This window comes from Dendrobates tinctorius, unplaced genomic scaffold (genome assembly GCF_039654945.1).
Source record: "Dendrobates tinctorius isolate UK_male_01 unplaced genomic scaffold, ASM3965494v1 ptg000174l, whole genome shotgun sequence".
Lineage (NCBI taxonomy): Eukaryota > Metazoa > Chordata > Amphibia > Anura > Dendrobatidae > Dendrobates > Dendrobates tinctorius.
The window spans coordinates 13,173,579-13,195,092 of record NW_027361841.1 but is presented as its reverse complement, the minus strand read 5'-3'; the positions used below and the strand labels follow the sequence as shown (position 1 = coordinate 13,195,092).

Sequence of the window (21,514 nt, the reverse complement as noted above, 5' to 3'; positions counted from 1 at the left end):
GGTCCATACAATCAGGGTAACTGTTACCACCCACCTTTCGTGTCTCCCTCTTTCCTCATAGACTGTAAGCTTGCGAGCAGGGCCCTCTTTCCTCTTGGTATTTGTTATAATCTACTGTATGTGATTATTGTTATGCTGTAATGTCTATTGTCTGTACAAATCCCCTCTGAAATGTAAAGTGCTGCGGAATATGTCGGCGCTATAAAAATAAAATTTATTATTATTATTATTATTATCACAAGAACGGTGAGCAAAAATCCCAGAACCACGCGGGGGGACCTAGTGAATGAACTGCAGAGAGCTGGGACCAATGTAACAAGGCCTACCATAAGTAACACACTACGCCACCATGGACTCAGATCCTGCAGTGCCAGACATGTCCCACTGCTTAAGCCTGTACATGTCCGGGCCCGTCTGAAGTTTGCTAGAGAGCATTTGGATGATCCAGAGGAGTTTTGGGAGAATGTCCTATGGTCTGATGAAACCAAACTGGAACTGTTTGGTAGAAACACAACTTGTCGTGTTTGGAGGAAAAAGAATACTGAGTTGCATCCATCAAACACCATACCTACTGTAAAGCATGGTGGTGGAAACATCATGCTTTGGGGCTGTTTCTCTGCAAAGGGGCCAGGACGACTGATCCGGGTACATGAAAGAATGAATGGGGCCATGTATCGTGAGATTTTGAGTGCAAACCTCCTTCCATCAGCAAGGGCATTGAAGATGAAACGTGGCTGGGTCTTTCAACATGACAATGATCCAAAGCACACCGCCAGGGCAACGAAGGAGTGGCTTCGTAAGAAGCATTTCAAGGTCCTGGAGTGGCCTAGCCAGTCTCCAGATCTCAACCCTATAGAAAACCTTTGGAGGGAGTTGAAAGTCCGTGTTGCCAAGCGAAAAGCCAAAAACATCACTGCTCTAGAGGAGATCTGCATGGAGGAATGGGCGAACATACCAACAACAGTGTGTGGCAACCTTGTGAAGACTTACAGAAAACATTTGACCTCTGTCATTGCCAACAAAGGATATATCACAAAGTATTGAGATGAAATTTTGTTTCTGACCAAATACTTATTTTCCACCATAATATGCAAATAAAATGAAAAAAAAACAGACAATGTGATTTTCTGGATTTTTTTTCTCAGTTTGTCTCCCATAGTTGAGGTCTACCTATGATATAAATTACAGACGCCTCTCATCTTTTTAAGTGGTGGAACTTGCACTATTGCTGACTGACTAAATACTTTTTTGCCCCACTGTATACCACACCATACCGTCAGTTATGGGTGTCAGGTCTGAGCATTCCTACATGAACAGTTTCCTGGAAAGTGGATTGGTCGTCGTGGGCCAGTTGAATGGCCACCAAGGTCATCCGATCTGACCCCTTTAGACTTTTATCTTTGGGGTTATCTGAAGGAAATTGTCTATGTTGTGAAGATAGGAGATGTGCAGCATCTGAAACAATGGATACTGGAAGCCTGTGCTAGCATTTCTTCTGCAGTGTTGCTATCAGTGTGTCAAGAGTGGGAGAAGAGGATTGCATTGACAATCCAACACAATGGACAGCACTTTAAACACATTTTATAAGTGGTCATAAACTTGTAAATAACTCATGAAAGAATAAAAAATGACAAAAATCTTGGCACTCAATATGTGAAATATTCAGACACTTGTATTTTGTGCATCCAGACAAAAAGGTTTAAACGTTTTCGGTCCAGCATAGGACCTTCATCAGAAAAATCTTGTTTACTGAAATATACATACAAAAAAAGAACAAAAACAAGGCGTTAATTGCTGTCCGCATCATCACAGAAATACATACTAACAAAAGACATGACAAAATATATGTTCCAACTTCATCAAAAATTCAAAGGAGAGAGAGATGGCTAGTAGAGGTACTATCCAAGGGTGCTTTGCTGAGTCAGGCGATGGTAACTCCAAAAGTGCTGTGCTGTTCGTTAAGGAAGAAGGATCCTATAAGTGAGTATTGTTGAGCATAGAAGGAAATACAACAGATAATAACTTGTAATAGTATGGTGCGCCCTTGTGCTTTGAAGGATACAGGTATAGCGATATCTCATACATGTGCAATCTAGTGCTTCCAAGATGGCTAGGAGTAGAAGTCACACCAATACCTGAAATAAATAAATCCTTGCAATGGTAGCCAAAAGGAGGACAAAGTAGAGAGTCTCAAAGCAAAATGGAGGTTCTAATTAAATGCAATAGATGTGACACAATGTATATGGCAGTCATATAGCAGCACAGAACCAACTATGTGTGGTTCTGTGCTGCTATATGACTGCCATATACATTATGTCACATCTATTGCATTTAATTAGAACCTCCATTTTGCTTTGAGACTCTCTACTTTGTCCTTCTTTTGGCTACCATTGCAAGGATTTATTTATTTCAGGTATTGGTGTGACTTCTACTCATAGCCATCTTGGAAGCACTAGATTGCACATGTATGAGATATCGCTATACCTGTATCCTTCAAAGCACAAGGGCGCACCATACTATTACAAGTTATTATCTGTTGTAGTTCCTTCTATGCTCAACAATACTCACTTATAGGATCCCTCTTCCTTAACGACCAGCACAGCACTTTTGGAGTTACCATCGCCTGACTCAGCAAAGCACCCTTGGATAGTACCTCTACTAGCCATCTCTCTCTCCTTTGAATTTTTGATGAAGTTGGAACATATATTTTGTCATGTCTTTTGTTAGTATGTATTTCTGTGATGATGCGGACAGCAATTAACGCCTTGTTTTTGTTCTTTTTTTGTATGTATATTTCAGTAAACAAGATTTTTCTGATGAAGGTCCTATGCTGGACCGAAAACGTTTAAACCTTTCTGTCTGGATGCACATAATAAAAGTGTCTGAATATTTCACATATTGAGTGCCAAGATTTTTGTCATTTTTGATTGATGGGTTGGATACCCGACTTGAGCACCAACAACCAAACTATTCCTGAGTGCTGTGCTCTCTTTATAGGATCATGAAAGAATAAAGTTATGTTAAAACCAAACACACAATTGTTTTTCTAGTGAAATTCTCAATAAGTTTGATGTGTCAAATGACTCTCTTCCCATTGTAAAAAATAAAGTTGGATCCAAAATGGTTGACTTCAAAATGGTCACCACTCATCTTGAAAAGTTTCCCCCCTCCATATACTAATGTGCCACAAACTGGAAGTTGATACCACCAACCATTCCCATTTTATTTTGGTGTATCCATATAAGTGGCCCACCCTGTAGAATGCTGTATAACAGGCCTGAAAGGTGATGGCCGTAAATTATATAGGCTAAAACAGTGATATAATAAAGGAGATATGTGGAATAATTCCGCACTGCCATATAGACACAAATCCAGTTGTAATTAAAAAGAAATCAGGTGGTTTATTCTACATGTTTCGAAGTCTCAGAGTGGTATTTTCCTGAAGAAGTCATTGAGACTTTGAAACTCGTAGAATAAACCACCTGATTTCTTTTCACCTACAACTGGATTTGTATCTATATGGCGGGGCAGAATTAATCCACATATCTCCTTTATTATGTCATTGTTAAAAGTTGCGTGTTGACTTCTTGGATCTGCAGCAGCTGAGGCATACATGCTTTCAGTCTATACTACCAGGTGAGCAGTTACCTAAAATCAATTGGAAGCTATATAGGAGATAAGACCCTATTTGCGCTTTTTCTGTTTCCCATATTTGATAAGCCAAAACTGGTGACAGGTTACCTTTAAATATCTTAAAGATATTAGTAATGTGTTTACAGTGGCATGTAAAAGTTTTAGCACCCCTGGTCACAATTACTGTTATTGTGAACGGTTAAGCAAGTTGAAGATGAAATGATCCCTAAAACTGCTAAAGTTAAAGATCACACATTTCCTTTGCATTTTAGGTTAAAAAAAAAAGTATATTTTGATATTTGACATTTTAAAAAAGTACGAAAAAGGAAATTGGGTTGATGCAAAAGTTTGGGCACCTTGCATGGTTAGTACCTAGTAGCATATAAAGACATAGAGCCAGCTCACCGACTTCCAAAGGGAGCACGGAACACCATCCTGCAGTGGTCAATCCAATGAAGAAAATAGAAAAAAATCCAGCTCCACGAAAGGATATGATTTCCAATTTTATTCCAACATGGATATAAAACAATTCAGCTCCAGGACTGCATCAGCTCAAACAGCTTGAGCTGATGCAGTCCTGGAGCTGAATTGTTTTATTTCCATGTTGGAATAAAATTGGAAATCATATCCTTTCGTGGAGCTGGATTTTTTTCTATTTTCTTCAGTACCTAGTAGCACCCTTTTTTGAAAGCATCACAACTATAAACGCTTTTTGTAGCCAGACAAGAGTCTTTCAATTCTTGTTTGAGGGATTTTCATCCATTCTTCCTTGGAAAATTATTCAAGTTCTGTGAGATTCATGGGTTGTCTTGCATGCACTGCTATTTTGAGGTGTAGCCACAGATTTTCAATGATTTTCAGATCAGGGGACTGTGAGGGCTATTATAAAACCTTCAGCTTGGTCCTTTTGAGGTAATCTATTGTGGAATTTGACAAGTGTTTAGGATCATTTTCTATTTGTAGAAGCCGTCCTTTTCAACTACAGCTTTTTTACAGATAATATAAGCATGGTTGATCCATCCTCATGCTTAATGGTTGACAAGATGTTCTTTTCCTGAAATTCGGTGCCCATTTTCCTCCGCACATACCTTTGATCATTGTGCCAAAGAGTTCTACAGGGTGGGCCATTTATATGGATACACCTGGGTGGGCCCACTTCAATATGGCCGTCATGGTCAGCACTCATCTTGAAAAGTTTTTCCCCTCCCATATACCAATGTGCCACTGTACTGCCAAGTTTTTAACACTAAGGTTCGGATACGACTTTAAACAAGGCTACTACTTGCGATATAACACAGTTTTATTTCAAAGTACAAAATTAAAGGAATAGTATGATTGAATAGTATGATTGCCTATACTTTTGTATATTTTAACATACAAAGGTTAAGTACATACAAAGATTAAATACATATAATGATTAAATACATATACTCACATCATCCTTCTCCAAGAGGCTTTTCAACGTCGTCCGTCTGGAATATCAGAGAAGCAATGCCAAGACAGAGAACCCCTGGAAAATTCACAACACTGCACGGGTGTCCCCAATTATGCAGGTATCAACAATGTACACATACAGGTATCCAAGGTTTTGCTTCTGTCTAAGTCATGTTTCTCTCGCCTTATATAGTGATTTACACTATGTGTAACTCTAGTTTCACCCTGCCCTTCAAGTGGCCTGCTTTCAAGGTAGGATGAACAGAGATACCAGACGAACATCAAATGATGAGAACAGTCCACATGGATTTAGATAAAACCACCACAGACAGAGGTTAAGTAAACCTTAATGTTTTACAATAACAAAACAACAAACATGTAGAAACTTAGAACTGTTTGTGAGGTAAAAAGGTTTCAGGTAATAAACAAACAGTTCTCAAGATTGTGTCACTATGAGCACTGTCTGTCTGTCTGAAAATGTTTGACCAGAAATGCAGCTATGTAATGGTCGGGATGCATTCTGTATATTTCAATATGGACTCAAAATAGCCATTTTTATTTTCACACTACAGCCACAAACAAGAAGTTGATATCACCAATCATTCCCATTTAATTTAGTTGTATCCATATGAATGGCCCACCCAGGTCTAACCTTATAAATGGACCACCCTCTATTTTAACTTCATCGGTCCATAAGAATTGTTTCCAAAATGCATCAGGCTGTAGATATTCTTCTGCAAACTTCTGACACTGGATTTTATGGTGAGGATGTAGGAGAGATTTTCTTTTGCTGACTCTTACATGAAGGCCATATTTATGCAGGTGAACAGTAGAACAATGTATCACAACTCCAGAGTTTGCTAAATTTTTCTGAAGCTCTTTCGCAATCAAGCAGGGTTCTTATTTTCATCTCTAGCAATCTTAAGAGTTGCTCTCACTTAAATTTTGCTTGGTCCTCCAGATCTTATCTTGACCTCCACTGTTCCTGTTAACTGCCATTTCTTAATTGCATTTCCAACTGAGGAAAGGGCAACCTGAAAACGCTTTGCTATCTTTTTACAGCCTTTTCCTCTTCTGTGCGTCTCCAACATTTTCATTTTCAGAGTGCTCGACAGCTGCTTAGAAGAACCCATAGCTGTTGTTTTTTGGCACAAGGTTAGATTTTTTTTTATAAAACTTGGAAATATACATCACATGGCCTTTCCTAATGATGATAGTTAACAAGCCATAACCCTAACAAGCTATATAAGGTCTGATAAGGTCTGAAACCTTGGTCAAAATTATCTGAGCACACATATCACCAAGAGTGTCCAAACTCTTGCATGTGCCAATTTTCCTTTTTGTAATTTTTAAAATGTAAAAAGTGGCAATATATTTTTTTGACTAAAATATAAAAGAAATGTGTCATCTTTAATTTTAGCCTTTTTAGAGATCATTTCATCTTCAACTTGCATAACTGTTCACAATAACAGTAATTTTCCCCATGGGTGCTCAAACTTTTACATGCCACTGTATATACTATTCTACAGAACAGACACATTCACATAGTATAATAATACATTTAGGGGATATGTCGAATAAAAACATACAGATTTACTTAATCTCTCTTGACAGTAAAAACGATTGACTACTTTTAGTAACACATTTAGTAACTCCAGTACATTACGTGAGCATATGGCTAGGTAGTCCCTACTGGGCACATCCTTAATCACTCAGCAGGAACAGACTTGGTATGTTGAATTTTCTGAGTGACATTTGTTGCAGTTTTCTTCAAGCAAAATATTGAATATTAGTTAAAACGGTTAGCTAGAAATATTTTTTTTCACTACGGGCCTAAGAACTAAAAGGCAGGTAGTTTCTAACTACCTGACTCTTGTGTCTGACACCAGCTCTGCGAACATAGAGACAGCATAGAGCGGTCACAGACCGCTCCTGCTGGTGATTTAGCAGCCTCCTCTGACATCACATTGACACAGCAGAGGCTTCTTTTTCTCTCTGTTGACGTCATACTGATTGACAGCTATCTCTCTGCTACCTAACTGTATGAAGCCGGTTGTCAATCAGCATGATGCTGGCAGTCATGCCCGTTTGACAGCAACCTGGAAGAGCTGCTGAATTGCTGGCAGAAATGGATAGTGACTAGCAGATTGTCACTGTGCACAACAGGCAAGTAGTTATCAAATACCTGTCTGTTAGTTCTTAGGCTCGTTGTTAAAAATTTTTGTCAATTGCAGGGGTGGCGCTGGTCTCCAAAAAGCGGGTAATCCTCTTACAATATGTACTGACAGTACTCTCTGTTTTCAGCTTGTTACATCTGATCTGAGCACGTAAGAGAGCGCACTGTCATTACACACATCACACAGTGACAAGAATTTACTGCGCATCTGTCGGACTTGATAATCAACGTATTCTCGGTAGAGCATGGACTGACCCAGCCCCTTAAATGAAGGTAACTGATGACACTTTCCTTCAGGGAGAGTACAGGGGCCATGACGCTTCATTTCATTATCTCAGCATGAACTGGGATTCTCAAATGAAGCATCATCAAAAAGGAAGAAATAAAAAATAAAATAAAGCAGCTAAATAGTGTAGTTAGGGAAGGATAGGATACTTTTTATTAAAGTATATTAGAATATAGTGTAGATTATGGAATTAAATAGACATTTAGAATGAAAATTAATTTGTGTTTCGGACCACCCTTTTAAGAAATATTATTGCCAGTGATAATACTGAAATCAACCCAAATAAATCAAAGGAAAAAAGCACTGATGACATTTATTATGATATATCTACCAGAATTGTGGCACAATTTTAACAAAAAAAATCTTATCTTATGTGCCTTTCACCAAATTATTACAGTTCATCACACAAGGGGGTGTGCATTCACTGGAAGGTGTGTGGAATAATCTGCATTTCTAAGTGCCAACAAAAAAATGTAACAAAACATTGGCACAAATTTGTGACACAAAGTAAGTTAACTGATGTTGAAACTTTAGACTAAACAGCTTCCATGAAGTTGCAATCCAAACTACAGACATCATGTTTTAAAGCAGGGGAAGCTGAGTAGATTGATATACAGTTTTGTGAAATAAAAAATAAGCATATCCTGTATTTTCATCATTTAAATATCTGTTCTTTCTGTGATTTTGGGACCAGTGGGCCGGTCCTAACAGTGTAACAGTGACTGACAGATTTCTTTGCATAATAGTGCATATAGGCATAGCTGTTGATCACTGATAGCCCACCCACTGGAACGAAAATCCCCAAAACAGCAGAGGATTAAATGAATAAAATACATTTCATACTGATTTTTTTTCGCAAAACTATCTATATCAATCTGCTTAGCCACCCCTGCTCTAAAACAATGTCTGCAGATTATGCATTTTCATGGTGACAAGTTCCCTAGATGCACCAACTTGATAGAACGGCATGAGACATTTTTATAAATTTGCTGCATGTTAAGGCTAGATTTTCTAAGTTTGCACTGAAAATTGGACAACTTTTATACATCTGCCCCAATGATTAGTTTGAGCAGGAATTTTCAACCACCTGATAAGGAGCCTAAGAGCTCACTCACAGGAGTGTATACAGTGGGGAAAAAAAGTATTGTCATGCTGTAAGACTGGGGGTTATAACACAAACTCCACTAGATAGCAGCAGAGTGGAGAATGGACTGAATATCCAGCAATGAAACAGACCAGCAGAATTACAGCAGAGTAACACCACTAGGTGGCAGCAGAATAGTCAGAGAGCCGAGTCAATACCAGAAGTAATGTAGTACAAAGGGGAATCTAAAACACAGAGTCAGTAGAGAGTGCAAAAGATCAGTGCCGGTTAATAGCAGAGGTATCAGAAGGGAGAGACAAATCAGGTCAGGGACAAGCCAAAGTCAAGTACCAGGGAATCCAAACACACAGGGAAATAAGGTGCAGGGGCGGTTAGGAGGAAGGTCAACAGACACATGTCGAGTCAGATGTCCACAGCAGGACAGATCAGAAACTCACCAGAGTCAGCTACACATGTCGATGCAAGCAATATAACTGGCACTGTACACAGGTTGCAGCACAGAGATACAGCACACTGGACACAGGAACAAGGCAGGGAAAATTAACTCCTGACATAACCAGAGTGGGAAAGGAGAGACAAGACAAAAATCCGGCCTGGATCACGAAAAGTATTTAGTCAGCCACCAATTGTGCAAGTTCTCCCACTTAAAAAGATGAGAGAGGCCTGCCATTGACATCATAGGTAGACCACAACTATGAGAGTCAAAATGAGAAAATCAATCTAGAAAATCATTGTCAGGAACACCGCATTGCACTTGCTCATTGAGCCAGTGCGTGTGTCCTGAGTAAGACAAACTGTGCTCAGAGATACCTGTGGAGCAGGGCAGCAGTTGTGAAGATGCCTGCTTCAGACCAACAGGACCTGAAGCACATGACTGCTGGGGGCATGGCCTAAGCTCCAGAGAGCTAGGAGAAGAAGGAAAACTCCTAGAAGAGTAACTACGGGACAAAGTTACCAAGGGGCATAGACAGAGACAAAAACCAGAACAGGCCGAGGTCAAAGCACGAGATAGCATGACAATACCAAAGCACTAGACCAAACGGATAGTCAGGACATAGCCAAGGAGTCAGAAACCAGAGAGACAGATACAGTACAGAATCAACAGGCAAACTCACAACGGGGGACAGAACCGGGTCAGAACCAAAGAAGCAAGCTAGAAGACAGGCACAAGGCACAGGCATACAAGGGTCACCACACTCAGACAAGGGCAAAACTATAACTGACAGGGATTGGAGCTTCCCAGGGCTATAAGAAGCTCTTCCTGAACCAAAGCGAGGCCACAATAATTAACCCCAGGTGTGCAGGTCAGAGCATGCACTGGGATCAAGACATTTACCCCTGGCGTGCAGGTCAAAACCTGCACTGGGATCATGACAATCACCTTGTCTGATTTGGCAACATTTATTTTGCAAACTATGGTAGAAAATAAGTATTTGGTCATAAACAAAAATTTTTGGTCATTAACAAAAGTTAATCTCAATATTTTGTTATATATCGAATTGTTGGCAATGACAGAAGTCAAATGTTTTCTGTAAGTTTTCACAAGATTGGCACACACTGTTGGTGATATGCTGGCCTATTCCTCCATTCAGATCTCCTCTAGAGCAGTGATGTTTTGGGCCTATCGCTTGGCAACATGGACTTTCAAGTCCCTCCAAAGGTTTTCTATGGGGTTGAGATCTGGAGACTGGCTAGGTCACTCCAGTACCTTCATATGCTTCTAACTAAGCCACTCCTTTGTTGCCCTAGCAGTGTGGGATCATTATCATGCTGAAAGACCCATCCATGTTTTATCTTCAATGCCATTGCTGATGGAAGGAGGTTTGCGCTCAAAATCTCACAATACTTGGCACCATTCATTCTTTCATGTACACGGATGAGTCAACCTGGTCCCTTTGCAGAGAAACAGCTACAAAGCATGATGTTGCCACCCTCATGCTTCACAGTAAGTATGGTTTTCTTTGGATCTAACTCTGCATTCTGTCTCTTCCAAACACGTGTTTTGTTTCTACTTTGGTTTCATCAGACCATATGACATTCTCCCAATACTCTTCTGGATAATCCAAATGGTATCAAGCAAACTCCAGTCGGGTCTGAACATGTACTGGCTTAAGCAGGGGTTCACATCTGGCACTGCAGGATCTGAGTCCCTGGCGGTGTAGTGTATTACTGACGGTAGCCTTTGTTATGGTGGTCCCAGCTCTATGCAGATCATTCACTAGGTCCCCCATGTGGTTCTGTGATTTTTTCTCACCGTTCTTGTGATCATTTTGACCCCACGGGCTGAGATCTTGCGTGGAGTCCCAGATTGAGTGAGATTATCAGTGGTCTTGTATGTCTTCCACTTTCTTATTATTGCTCCCACATTTGATTTCATCACACCATGCTGCTTGCCTTTTGCAGATTCAGTCTTCCCTGCCTGGTGCAGGGCTACAATTTTGTTTCTGGTATCCTTTGACAGCACTTTGGTCTTCACCATAGTGAAGTTTGGAGTGTGACTGTTTGAGGTTGTTGACAGGTGTGTTTTATACTAATAACAAGCTCAAACAGGTGCCATTACTACAGGTAATGAGTGGAGGACAGAGAAGCTTCTTAAAGAAGAAGTTACAGGTCTGTGAGAGCAAGAAATCTTGCATGTTTTTAGATGACCAAATACTTATTTTCCACCATAATTTGCAATATAAATCTTGCCAAATCAGACAAGGTTTTGTTTAGTTTTTTAGTTGTGGTCTACCTATGATGTCAATTACAGGCGTCTCTCATCTTTTTAAATGGGAGAACCTGTACAATTGATGGCTGACTAAATACTTTTTTTCCCCATTGTAACTTGGAAGAATGCAATTCAATAAAAAAGGGAATGCACATGGACCCATGTTACTCAAGGAGGCAGTGTAGATCTTCATAGTTTTTCTCAGGTTTATTCGGTGAGAGAAAAAAATTGCAGCAAGGTGCGAGTTAAATGGGTGAGAGAAAAAAAATCAGATGCCATATGGACCATCAGAGTGGCATCCAATTTTTAAGGATACATTGCAATTCTGTAGCATAGGAAACTGTAAATAGTTCTTTAAAAATTTAATAGCTGCTAAGTAAAAAAAATAGGATTGCACATAGATGACGACAAGTGTAAAAATAATTTTTTCACTTTTCAGGATGAAAATCGGACCAATTTTTTATACAATCTTGATTTCAGAATATATTAACATGAAATCCCAATGACATACATGTTGTACTAAAAAAGAACTTACCGTTTTATTCTTATTATACAGCTTAAATGTTTCTGTTGCCTTATCCTCTCCCCCATCAGTGAACAGCATAATGATCTTATTACAGTTGGCTCTGGATACATTCGTCTGCAAGGAAGATCATTGATATTTAATTAAAAAGCATCTCATTTACATATTTTAGACACTTCTCATGAATAACAGAAGTAGTGAATTCAAAGTGCAGTAAAGTAGGCTAATAAACTTTCATGCAGCTATTTACAATCACATTTTAAACTAGCAAGTATTAGTATCCAAATAAATAAGAACTAACAAAACTGTTTTAATGGTTAATAAACAACCCTGATGAAAACAATACAACTGCAACAGGCTGCATAGATGTTATTACCATGAATGTTTATGCATTACAGTTGTCAAAGTGTTTTTAAAATCAGATAACATTTATGAAATGGGTTCAGTATATTTACAATTTTATTACTGCTAAATAATGTACTTATGTATATATAATTGGGAAAATATTTAGCAAAGATCTATATACCACAATGCAAATTTTCACTTGTGTAGTAATCGATGGCAAAGGTCACCATTCAATATAAATGGTCAGATGTCTTGAGCAATGGTGCAATTCACTGTTCCCTATGGGCAGAAACTGGGTTGGATTTACTAATAGGCACAATTTATTTAATATTTTATATAACAACTTAGCAGATTGCCTTGATTTGAAAATCATTCATATAGTAGTCAAATTTTGTTCAATGTACTTGCATCTTTCTCTAAGACTAATCCAATCAAAATGTTGTGTTAGAAAAGAAGGCTATCACCTTTATAACCTGTGCAAAGGTGTTGCCATGAGATGATAAAGTGAATGGAAAGGGTCTATTAACTCCTCAATGAAGGAGCTAATATTGTCCTTAATTACCAAATCCTATGTTTCAGGTCTGACCAGTATCACTGTGTATCCATGGCCGATTCTCAGTCTAAGAATACAGCCCCCAGCTGTCTGCTTTATCTTGGCTAGTTGTCAAAAATGGGGGGATCCCACACTGTTTTTTTAAATTATTTGCGTAAATAATTTTAACAAACGGCACGCGACCACTCTATTTTTGACAACCAGCCATGATAAAGCTGACAGCTGAGGGCTACAACCCGCAGCTGTTGTTTTTACCTGTGCTGGTTACCAATAATAGGAGAGACCCCACATCATTTAAATTTTTATTTATTTATTTATATAATACTCTCATCAGTTTCACCTGCTCTTGCTGCTACCAGCAACAGCAGGTGTATGCTGATGAGAGTAGTACTCTCTCATCAGTCAATGCCTGTGACCAGCAGCAACATTTTCACTGCTGGTCACAGCTGCTGGCTCACACGCTGTCATTTGACAGCATGATAACCGCAGCTCTCTGATTGATGGTAACTAACTTACCGCCGATGAGAGCCGGTGTTTCTTGCGCTCTCACATAGATGACAGCGTGGGAAACAGCCGATGTTTAGGGTGCCAAACTCAAACAGTAACACAGATCTCCTGGAGAAGTCCATGTTTGGGTTCCATGCACAGACACTAGGTATTCAGTACAAACCCTGAAATAAACTGTTTCTGTTCACCCATCACTAACCCTGATGTAAGAGCTTAGCAGAAAGCACAGGAAAATATGAACTGAATCTAATTCCAATTGTTGAGATGAATAATGAACAAATAAACAGCAGCAGTTTAAGAATTGTTTTATTTTTATGTCATTTATGTGGTATAAGTGATAAGAAAGCCTTATTCTTCAGGAAAGTACAATTACAGTGATACCATATTTAAATCGGGTTTTTAAAGGTTTTGTTCGTTTTACAGGCAAAAAAATCTTTTTATATAAAAAAAATTACATCACCATATTCTGGGAGCTATAATTTGGTTTCATATTTTTGCCAACAGAGCTGTATGAGGGCTTATTTTTTTGCAAGACAAGTTCAAGTTTTTATTGGCACCATTTTGGGGAAGGTAAAATTTTTGATCGCTTTTTATTCATATTTTTCAGAAGCAGAATGGACAGAAAACAGCAATTAATTTATTGTTTTTACATTTTAATTTTTGCGCAGTGCTACAAATGGTAAAAGTGATAATAATGATTTATCTTTTGGGTTAATATGATTACAGTGATACTAGATTTATTGCATTCTCTATGCATTGCTACTTATATACACTAAAAAAGGTATTTCAATAAAAAAAATTGCTTTTCCATAACTATATACCAAAAGTTGTTTTTTTTACATTTTTCACTAATAAAGCTATATGAGGGCACGATTTTTGCAGGACAATTTGATATTTTCATCTATGCAGTTTTTTACATATGACTTTGATAGCCTTTATAAAAAAAATCTGTCTGTCAGAGTGATGGAAAAGCAACATTTTTGCTGTGTTTTTTCTCTTTTTCTTTTACTGTGTTTACCATGCAAAATACTGTAAACAATGTGACAATTTTATAGATTACCAATTACGGAAAGTGTATGGATTTACTTATTTTTGTTTTTACACATAACCATCATTTTTAGTTAGCTTTTCATGATTTTTTTGGCATTCTTTTCTTTTCATTTTTTTTTTTTTTTTTTACACATTTTATTTAACTTTTTTTTTACTTAGTCCAACTATGGTATATTAATATATTCTAACTTGATCTCTGGTAACATACTGCTGTGCATCAAACCTCTGCACTGAGGTCACTAGATGACCTTGTGTTGCAATAGCAATTATTGACACCTATGATGGTGATAGCCAGGTGCCAAAAAGATTAAAGTGGGAGTCCTCTCCTTCTTAAAAAACATCTAGCTGCGGCTGTCACAATTGACAGTGGTGTTTAATGGGTTATTCAGCCTTGAATGATTCCACAACTAATGGGCACCAATGCTGCATGGTTTCAGGTGTTATATATAGTTGACACCTACAGCATTTTCGTTTGTCAGAGGGAGCGACACACTGAATCCTTTGTACTGTAAAAAAAGTTGGTCTGAGAATTAAGGCCTCTTAATGAACGCTGTTAAAGGGCATATCGGCGGTCATTAAGGATGTGTGCCCACGTTGCGTTTTTTAAGCGTCTCCGCTTAAACGCTTACAAAATGCATCCCATTCATTTTAACTACATCCCGCAATTGCTGTGCCCATGCTGCATATTTTTCCACAGCAGAATTGCATTGTGGAAAAATTTGCAGCATGTTCATTAATTTTGCGCAATCGCGGTGATTCCACCTCCATAGACTTGCATTGGAACGCTTGAAATCGGCAACTATGAAAAATGTTTGCGGATTTCAAGCACATTTGCTGTGGTTTTGTAAATCAAAACCGCAGGAAATGGGAAGTGACATCATGGGAGGCGTTCCTGCCATTCCATGAGCATCCCATAATCCAGGATGACTATATTGTCCCCTATATTTTTTGGCACATATATTGTTTGTCTATATATTTTTTTTTATATATTTGCCCCTATATTTTTTAAAAATATTTTTCCCCTATATTTTTTTTTGCCTGCCCCAATATTATTATTTTGTCCCTTTTTAATGTCCCCCTTTTATATTTGTTTTTTTTTTTATTTGTCCCCAAAAATAAATTTCATTGATGGCCAGTGGTTACCTGTGGAAATAAATTATACTTACCTGTCCTCGCCGATGGCCACCTAAAATAAAAATAAAATAAAAAAAATAGCATAAAATCACCTAGACACCTAATTCCCCGAATGCCTCGTTCACCTGAAAAATAAGTAAAATAACAAATCACAAAAGATACCTACCCTCTGTAGAATCCATTTTAATCGAGTGTCCCACGATGATCTAAAGTTTAGAGCAGCCACATAACATGTGGCTACTCTAAACCGCCACCGCCGATACAATGTAAAGCGGCCCCGTTCATTGTATAACGAGTTCATCCCGAATGCAGCTCGCACTGCTCTGGTGAACTCGTTACCGACCCAAAGACCGTGAGAAATTATCACGGTACAGCAGGGCCGTAAATGAGGTCACCGGAGCAGAGCAAGTTCAATGAACTCCAGTGACTTCATTCGGAGGCTCACACTGCCGGGAGCAGACGTGTTCACGGCAGTGTGAGCATGCAGCAGCCATAACAGCTGCCACATCTGCAGATGAGACAGCTGTTATGGGAGATCATCGCAGGAATGTGGACAGGTAAATATTTTTTTTAGTCAATTAAAGAATCAAATAAAATAGTGTCTTTTATTTCAAATAAAATATTTTTTTCTGGGTGTTGTGTCTTCTTTTTATCTCTTTGTAGGTTAGTAATGGGGGTGTCTTATAGACGCCCCTCATTACTAACCTGGGCTTCATGGTGGCTGGCATCACCATGAACCCCACAGCCATTACCCCCTGCCACCAAACCAGGGCAGTGTGGAAGAGAGGGGCTAGGAGCCAGATTTAGTGCACAAATATGATGAGTCAAATCTGTGGCGGCTGAGGGTTGATATTATAGCCTGGGTGGGCCTATAACCATGGCCCCTCTCTAGGCTATTAACATCAGGTCGCAGCTGTCTGCTTAGACTTTGCTGGCTATAATTTATAGAAAGACCCCACATCATTTTTGGGGGGTCTCCCTGTATAATAGCCAGAAAAGGCAAAGTGGCTAGCCTTTGCTGGCTTCAGTTTGTAGGGGGACCCCATGTCATTTTTTGGGGGTCCCCCTGTAGAATGGCCAACAAAGGCTAAGCAAACTGCTGCGGCCTGGTGTTAATAGCCAGGAAAGGGGCCATGGTAATCGGCTGCTTCCCAGACTATACTAAAAAAATTATTAGTAAACTGTGTTTGTGGTCATTTTCTCTAAAAATATGGAGTATATGTTTAATTACAGTTTGGGTACTGTCAATGGAAAATGGAATCATAAAAAGTGTGCTCCTGATGCAAAATCTGCATATTTTCTTGGCTGAGACTCCGCTGGGGATGCACTTGTGGCATCCTGAATACAACAAGAAAAAAAATGGAGAAGAGGGGTTGGACTAGGAAATGACCTCATGGTATCCTTATTTTTTTTTTTACCCAACTTTATTTGTGCTCATAAACGCTTAAAAAATGCTTAGAAAAACTGCAAGAAAAACGTGTCAAAAACGCATCAAAAACACGTCAAAATCCGCATGAGTTTTTCCTGGCAAGGGGGCGTGAATTTGCTGAAAAAAAAAATCTGCTTCAATTCTGCAATGTGGGCACATAGCCTAAAGGGTTAATGCTGGGGGGGGAAAGTGTTTTGTCAGAATAAAGTCTCCATTAGAATAGAATGATTATTTGGCTGACAGCTATCTCCATTGACTCCCTCATAAAAGGAACACTTGACTTGGCCTAGGGCTCCTGTGCTCTCTATAAGAGAGTTTCTCTCTTGCTGAAGAAAAGGATCAGCTGTTGGGGGAGAGTCAAAAGGTTCCCACACACATATAATTATTAGATCATTCCCAATATCAGATTGTTCAGTTCACTTTAGTCTAATGTGTGTGGAGTTCTTTAGACACACTATTTACGGGGCCTCTTCCCTGTCATTTATAGATGATGAATGATATAACTTTAATAAATCGAATAAATTCACTTTTACGTACAGGTCATTTTCTCCACATGTGCCCACAGAGGACACCCTGCTCCAGCCTCCATGTTTCTATCTGAGTGAGATATTTCTCAACATAGATGGTTAGCCCATCTCAAGTATAGTCTTTGCTCATTTGGAATTCACAACTAAAATGAGTAACAGGAATAACAAGGCTCATTTGTTTAACTAAACTGTTATCTAATATATAAAGCTCAAAGTGTGTATGTGTATGTGTGTATGTGTGTGTGTGTATATGTTTGTATGTCCGGGATAGGCATCCGCACCGTCGCAGCTACAGCCACAAAATTTGGCACAGTCACACGTCTGGACCCCGAGAGCGTCCTAAGCTATGTTGTGAGGCAAAATTTTAACCCCGCACGTTCCAATTCACCAAACAATTTTGCCCCTATCTACATACTTGGGGAAAAAGTGTGTGTGCGTCAAGCCCCGCCCCTCATTGTGATGTCACAATGCCCCTATTTGCATACTGGGGAAACAGTATGTGCGTATCAAGCCCCGCCCCTCATTATGATGTCACAATGGTTGCCATGGCGACGCTGATGTCATCAAAGGTTGCAAGCCCCGCCGCCGCTCATTATGATGTCATAATGGTTGACTATGGAATGGAGGATGTGTGATGAGTATATGGGCACGGGACTATGGGATGGAGGATGTGTATGACGGGTATATGAGCACGGGACTATGGGATGGCGGATATGTATATGGGCACGGGACTATGGGATGGAGGATGTGTGATGGGTATATGGGCACTGGACTATAGGATGTCATCAAAGGTTGCAAGCCCCACCGCCGCTCATTATGATGTCATAATGGTTGACTATGGAATGGAGGATGTGTGATGAGTATATGGGCACCGGACTATGGGATGGAGGATATGTATGATGGGTATATGGGAACGGGACTATGGGATGGAGGATGTGTGATGGGTATATGGGCACTGGACTATAGGATGGAGGATATGTATGATGGGTATATGGGCACGGGACTATGAGATGGCGGATATGTATGATGGGTATATGGGCACGGGACTATGGGATGGAGGATATGTATGATGGGTATATGGGCATGGGACTATGAGATGAAGGATGTGTGATGGGTATATGGGCACTCGACTATGGGATGGCGAATATGTATGATGGGTATATGGGCTGGAGAATATGTATGATGGGTAAATGGGCATGGAACTATGGGATGGAGAATATGTATGATGGGTATATGGGCATCGGACTATGGGATGGAGGATGTGTGATGGGAATATGGGCACTCGACTATGGGATGGAGGATATGTATGATGGGTATATGGGCACGGGCCTATGGGATCGTGGATATGTATGATGTGTATATGGGCACGGGACTATGGGATGGAGGATAATTATAATTTTCTATAACTAACCACAGTTAGTTACTATGCCCGGGCAGCGCCGGGCTCTTCAGCTAGTATTTTAATAATCCTCCTTTACTTTTCCTACTTTTCCTTCCTCGAAATTTAAGACAATGTTGATCATTTCAGTGTTTTAAAGAAACATCTGCCTACTTTACCTTGAATGATACTATAAATACAGAAAGTAATATGACACATATTGATAAAAATCATCTAAATTATAATCTTTAATATTTACAAATATTTACTTTATATTTTCAAAGATCACCTGGGATCATTTAACTTAATCTCACAAAGCTTAATAAACATCTGATATAATATTTCGGTGGATTCATACTCTACTGTATATTGTATAGCTCCATATGCCTGTTTTATAGTTTAATGAAATGTAATATTTCTTATTTGCGGGGTAGCGGTCCTTGGAGGAAATATAGAACGTCAAATTATTATTTAGTCATACATAACTGATTCCAGCAAAGACTGATTATCTCTATTTCCCCCGAGTCTGTGTCTCACCATATCTTAATTTCCCCAGATATATCAGCCTCACAATCTTGCACAGCTTTTCTCTAGCTCTTCGTTTTATAGGCTAAACTGTAATGATATTATTTGACTAATAAGTGTATCCCTTAAAAATGGAGAAAGTAGTATTTGGAAAGGAAATCCTTCATTAAAGCCTTTGGGAAACTGAAGACATTCCATGCAGCATTTTTTGGCATTTGATGTAAGAATTATAAGAGAACAAATCAGGGTAAAATTTGATATTTATGTCAGAAAATTAAGCATGATTATAAAGATACAAACACGGATACATGTCAGATCTACATGAAAATGCATCAGTGTGAATTAGCAATTGCAAAAAAATAAATCATACATTAAAGAACTCAATGTTAATTATATTCTATGTTATGTCTAGTGCAAGGCAGAAGGGGGCAGCTGCACAGCAGAGGGATTCTGCAGATAGTCCCAGTCCACTGTCATACATCAACCTCTCAAACCCTGTACTAGGCGTACCATAGAGTACAACCGAAACCTGTAATATTTTTGTAAATATAAAAAATATATATATTTTAAGTTCATATAAATATCCAATATTTATATGCAACAGACTTAAGGTGTCCATTTTCAGACTCAGCATGGTCCGTCATGTAACACTATATTTCTCCTCCAACAAAAGCAAAGTTTCTCAGCATCAACAGTTCATCACCAGTGGCTGGAGAAATGAACCCAAGGTACTTAGTTGATTGCTGGGATAACATCTTTAAAGAAGGGTTGGCCATAACAATCCTTTCAAGCTGGTAAACAAGTGGAGGTTCATTTATATTAAAATGTAAACTTTTCCACAGCTATAATGTCCTGAGTGAGTGAGGAGTCAAATGGAATTTATCAGCAAGTTGTGATGGCTTAGCTGAAATATGGTAGCTTTACTTAAAGGTACTTACTAGCAGCTATCAGATCAACTGATACTGTATTTGTGAATTTTTAAAGATCACTTGACTAGCACATAAAAGCTCGTGCATTGCAATGGTTTATAACAGCGATCAGAACTGTAAAAGTATATCTAATATATAAAGCTCAATGTGGGTGTATGTGTATGTATGTATGTATGTATGTATGTATGTATGTGTGTGTGTGTGTGTGTGTGTGTATGTCCGGGATTGGCATCCGCACCGTCGCAGCTACAGCCACACGTCTGGACCCCGAGAGTGTCCTAGGCTATGTTGTGAGGCAAAATTTTAACCCCGCACGTTCCAATTCACCAAACAATTTTGCCCCTATCTACATAATGGGGAAAAAGTGTGTGTGTATCAAGCCCCACCCCTCATTATGTCATAATGGTTGCCATGGCGACGCTGATGTCATAGGTTGCAAGCCCCGCCTCTCATTATTATGTCAATGGTTGCCATGGCGACGCTAATGTCATAATGGGTTGCAATGGCGAAGATCCTGTCACAATGGTTGTCATGGTGACGATGATGTCTTAATAGGTTGCAATGGGGATGGTTATGTCATAAAGAGTATATGGGCACGGGACTATGGGATGGAGGATGTGTGATGGGTATATGGGCACTGGACTATGGGATGGAGGATATGTATGACGGGTATATGGGCACGGGACTATGGGATGGCGGATATGATTGATGGGTATATGGGCACGGGACTATGAGATGAAGGATGTGTGATGGGTATATGGGCACTCGACTATGGGATGGCGAATATGTATGATGGGTATATGGGCACTGGACTATGGGATGGCGAATATGTATGATGGGTATATGGGCATGGGACTATGGGATAGAGAATATGTCTGATGGGTATATGGGCATGGGACTATGGGATGGAGGATGTGTGATGGGTATATGGGCACTCGACTATGGAATGTTGTTGCGGCGACGCCATCTTGAATATCGCGGGACTTCACGAAATCCAAGATGGCGTCCCGCAAGAACATGTCGCTGGCGTGGGCGACATCGGGATCCAAAATGGCATCGGCGTAATCTCGCGAGATTTCACCGACGCCATCTTTTTGGATCCCGATGTCGTCCACGCCAGCGACATGTTGTTGCGGCGACGCCATCTTTAATATCGCGGGATTTCACGAAATCCAAGATGGCGTCCCGAAAGAACATGTCGGCGGCCTGGAGAACGTCTGGATCCTGGATCGCGGCGGCGGAGGAAGATGTCGGGGCAGCGACGATGACG

General features: G+C 39.6%; 1 protein-coding gene across 4 annotated transcripts in view; it reads right to left on the bottom strand.

Annotated features, from left to right (window-relative positions):
• The window catches only part of CACNA2D1 (calcium voltage-gated channel auxiliary subunit alpha2delta 1), a 1,206,813-nt gene that overhangs the window by 299,541 nt on the left and 885,758 nt on the right, over positions 1–21,514 (bottom strand). For all 4 annotated transcript variants that reach the window (XM_073551318.1, XM_073551320.1, XM_073551319.1 and 1 more), the window contains exon 12: positions 11,880–11,984. In XM_073551318.1, the coding sequence (XP_073407419.1) occupies positions 11,880–11,984 (105 nt within the window). The remainder of the gene's footprint in view (positions 1–11,879; positions 11,985–21,514) is intronic.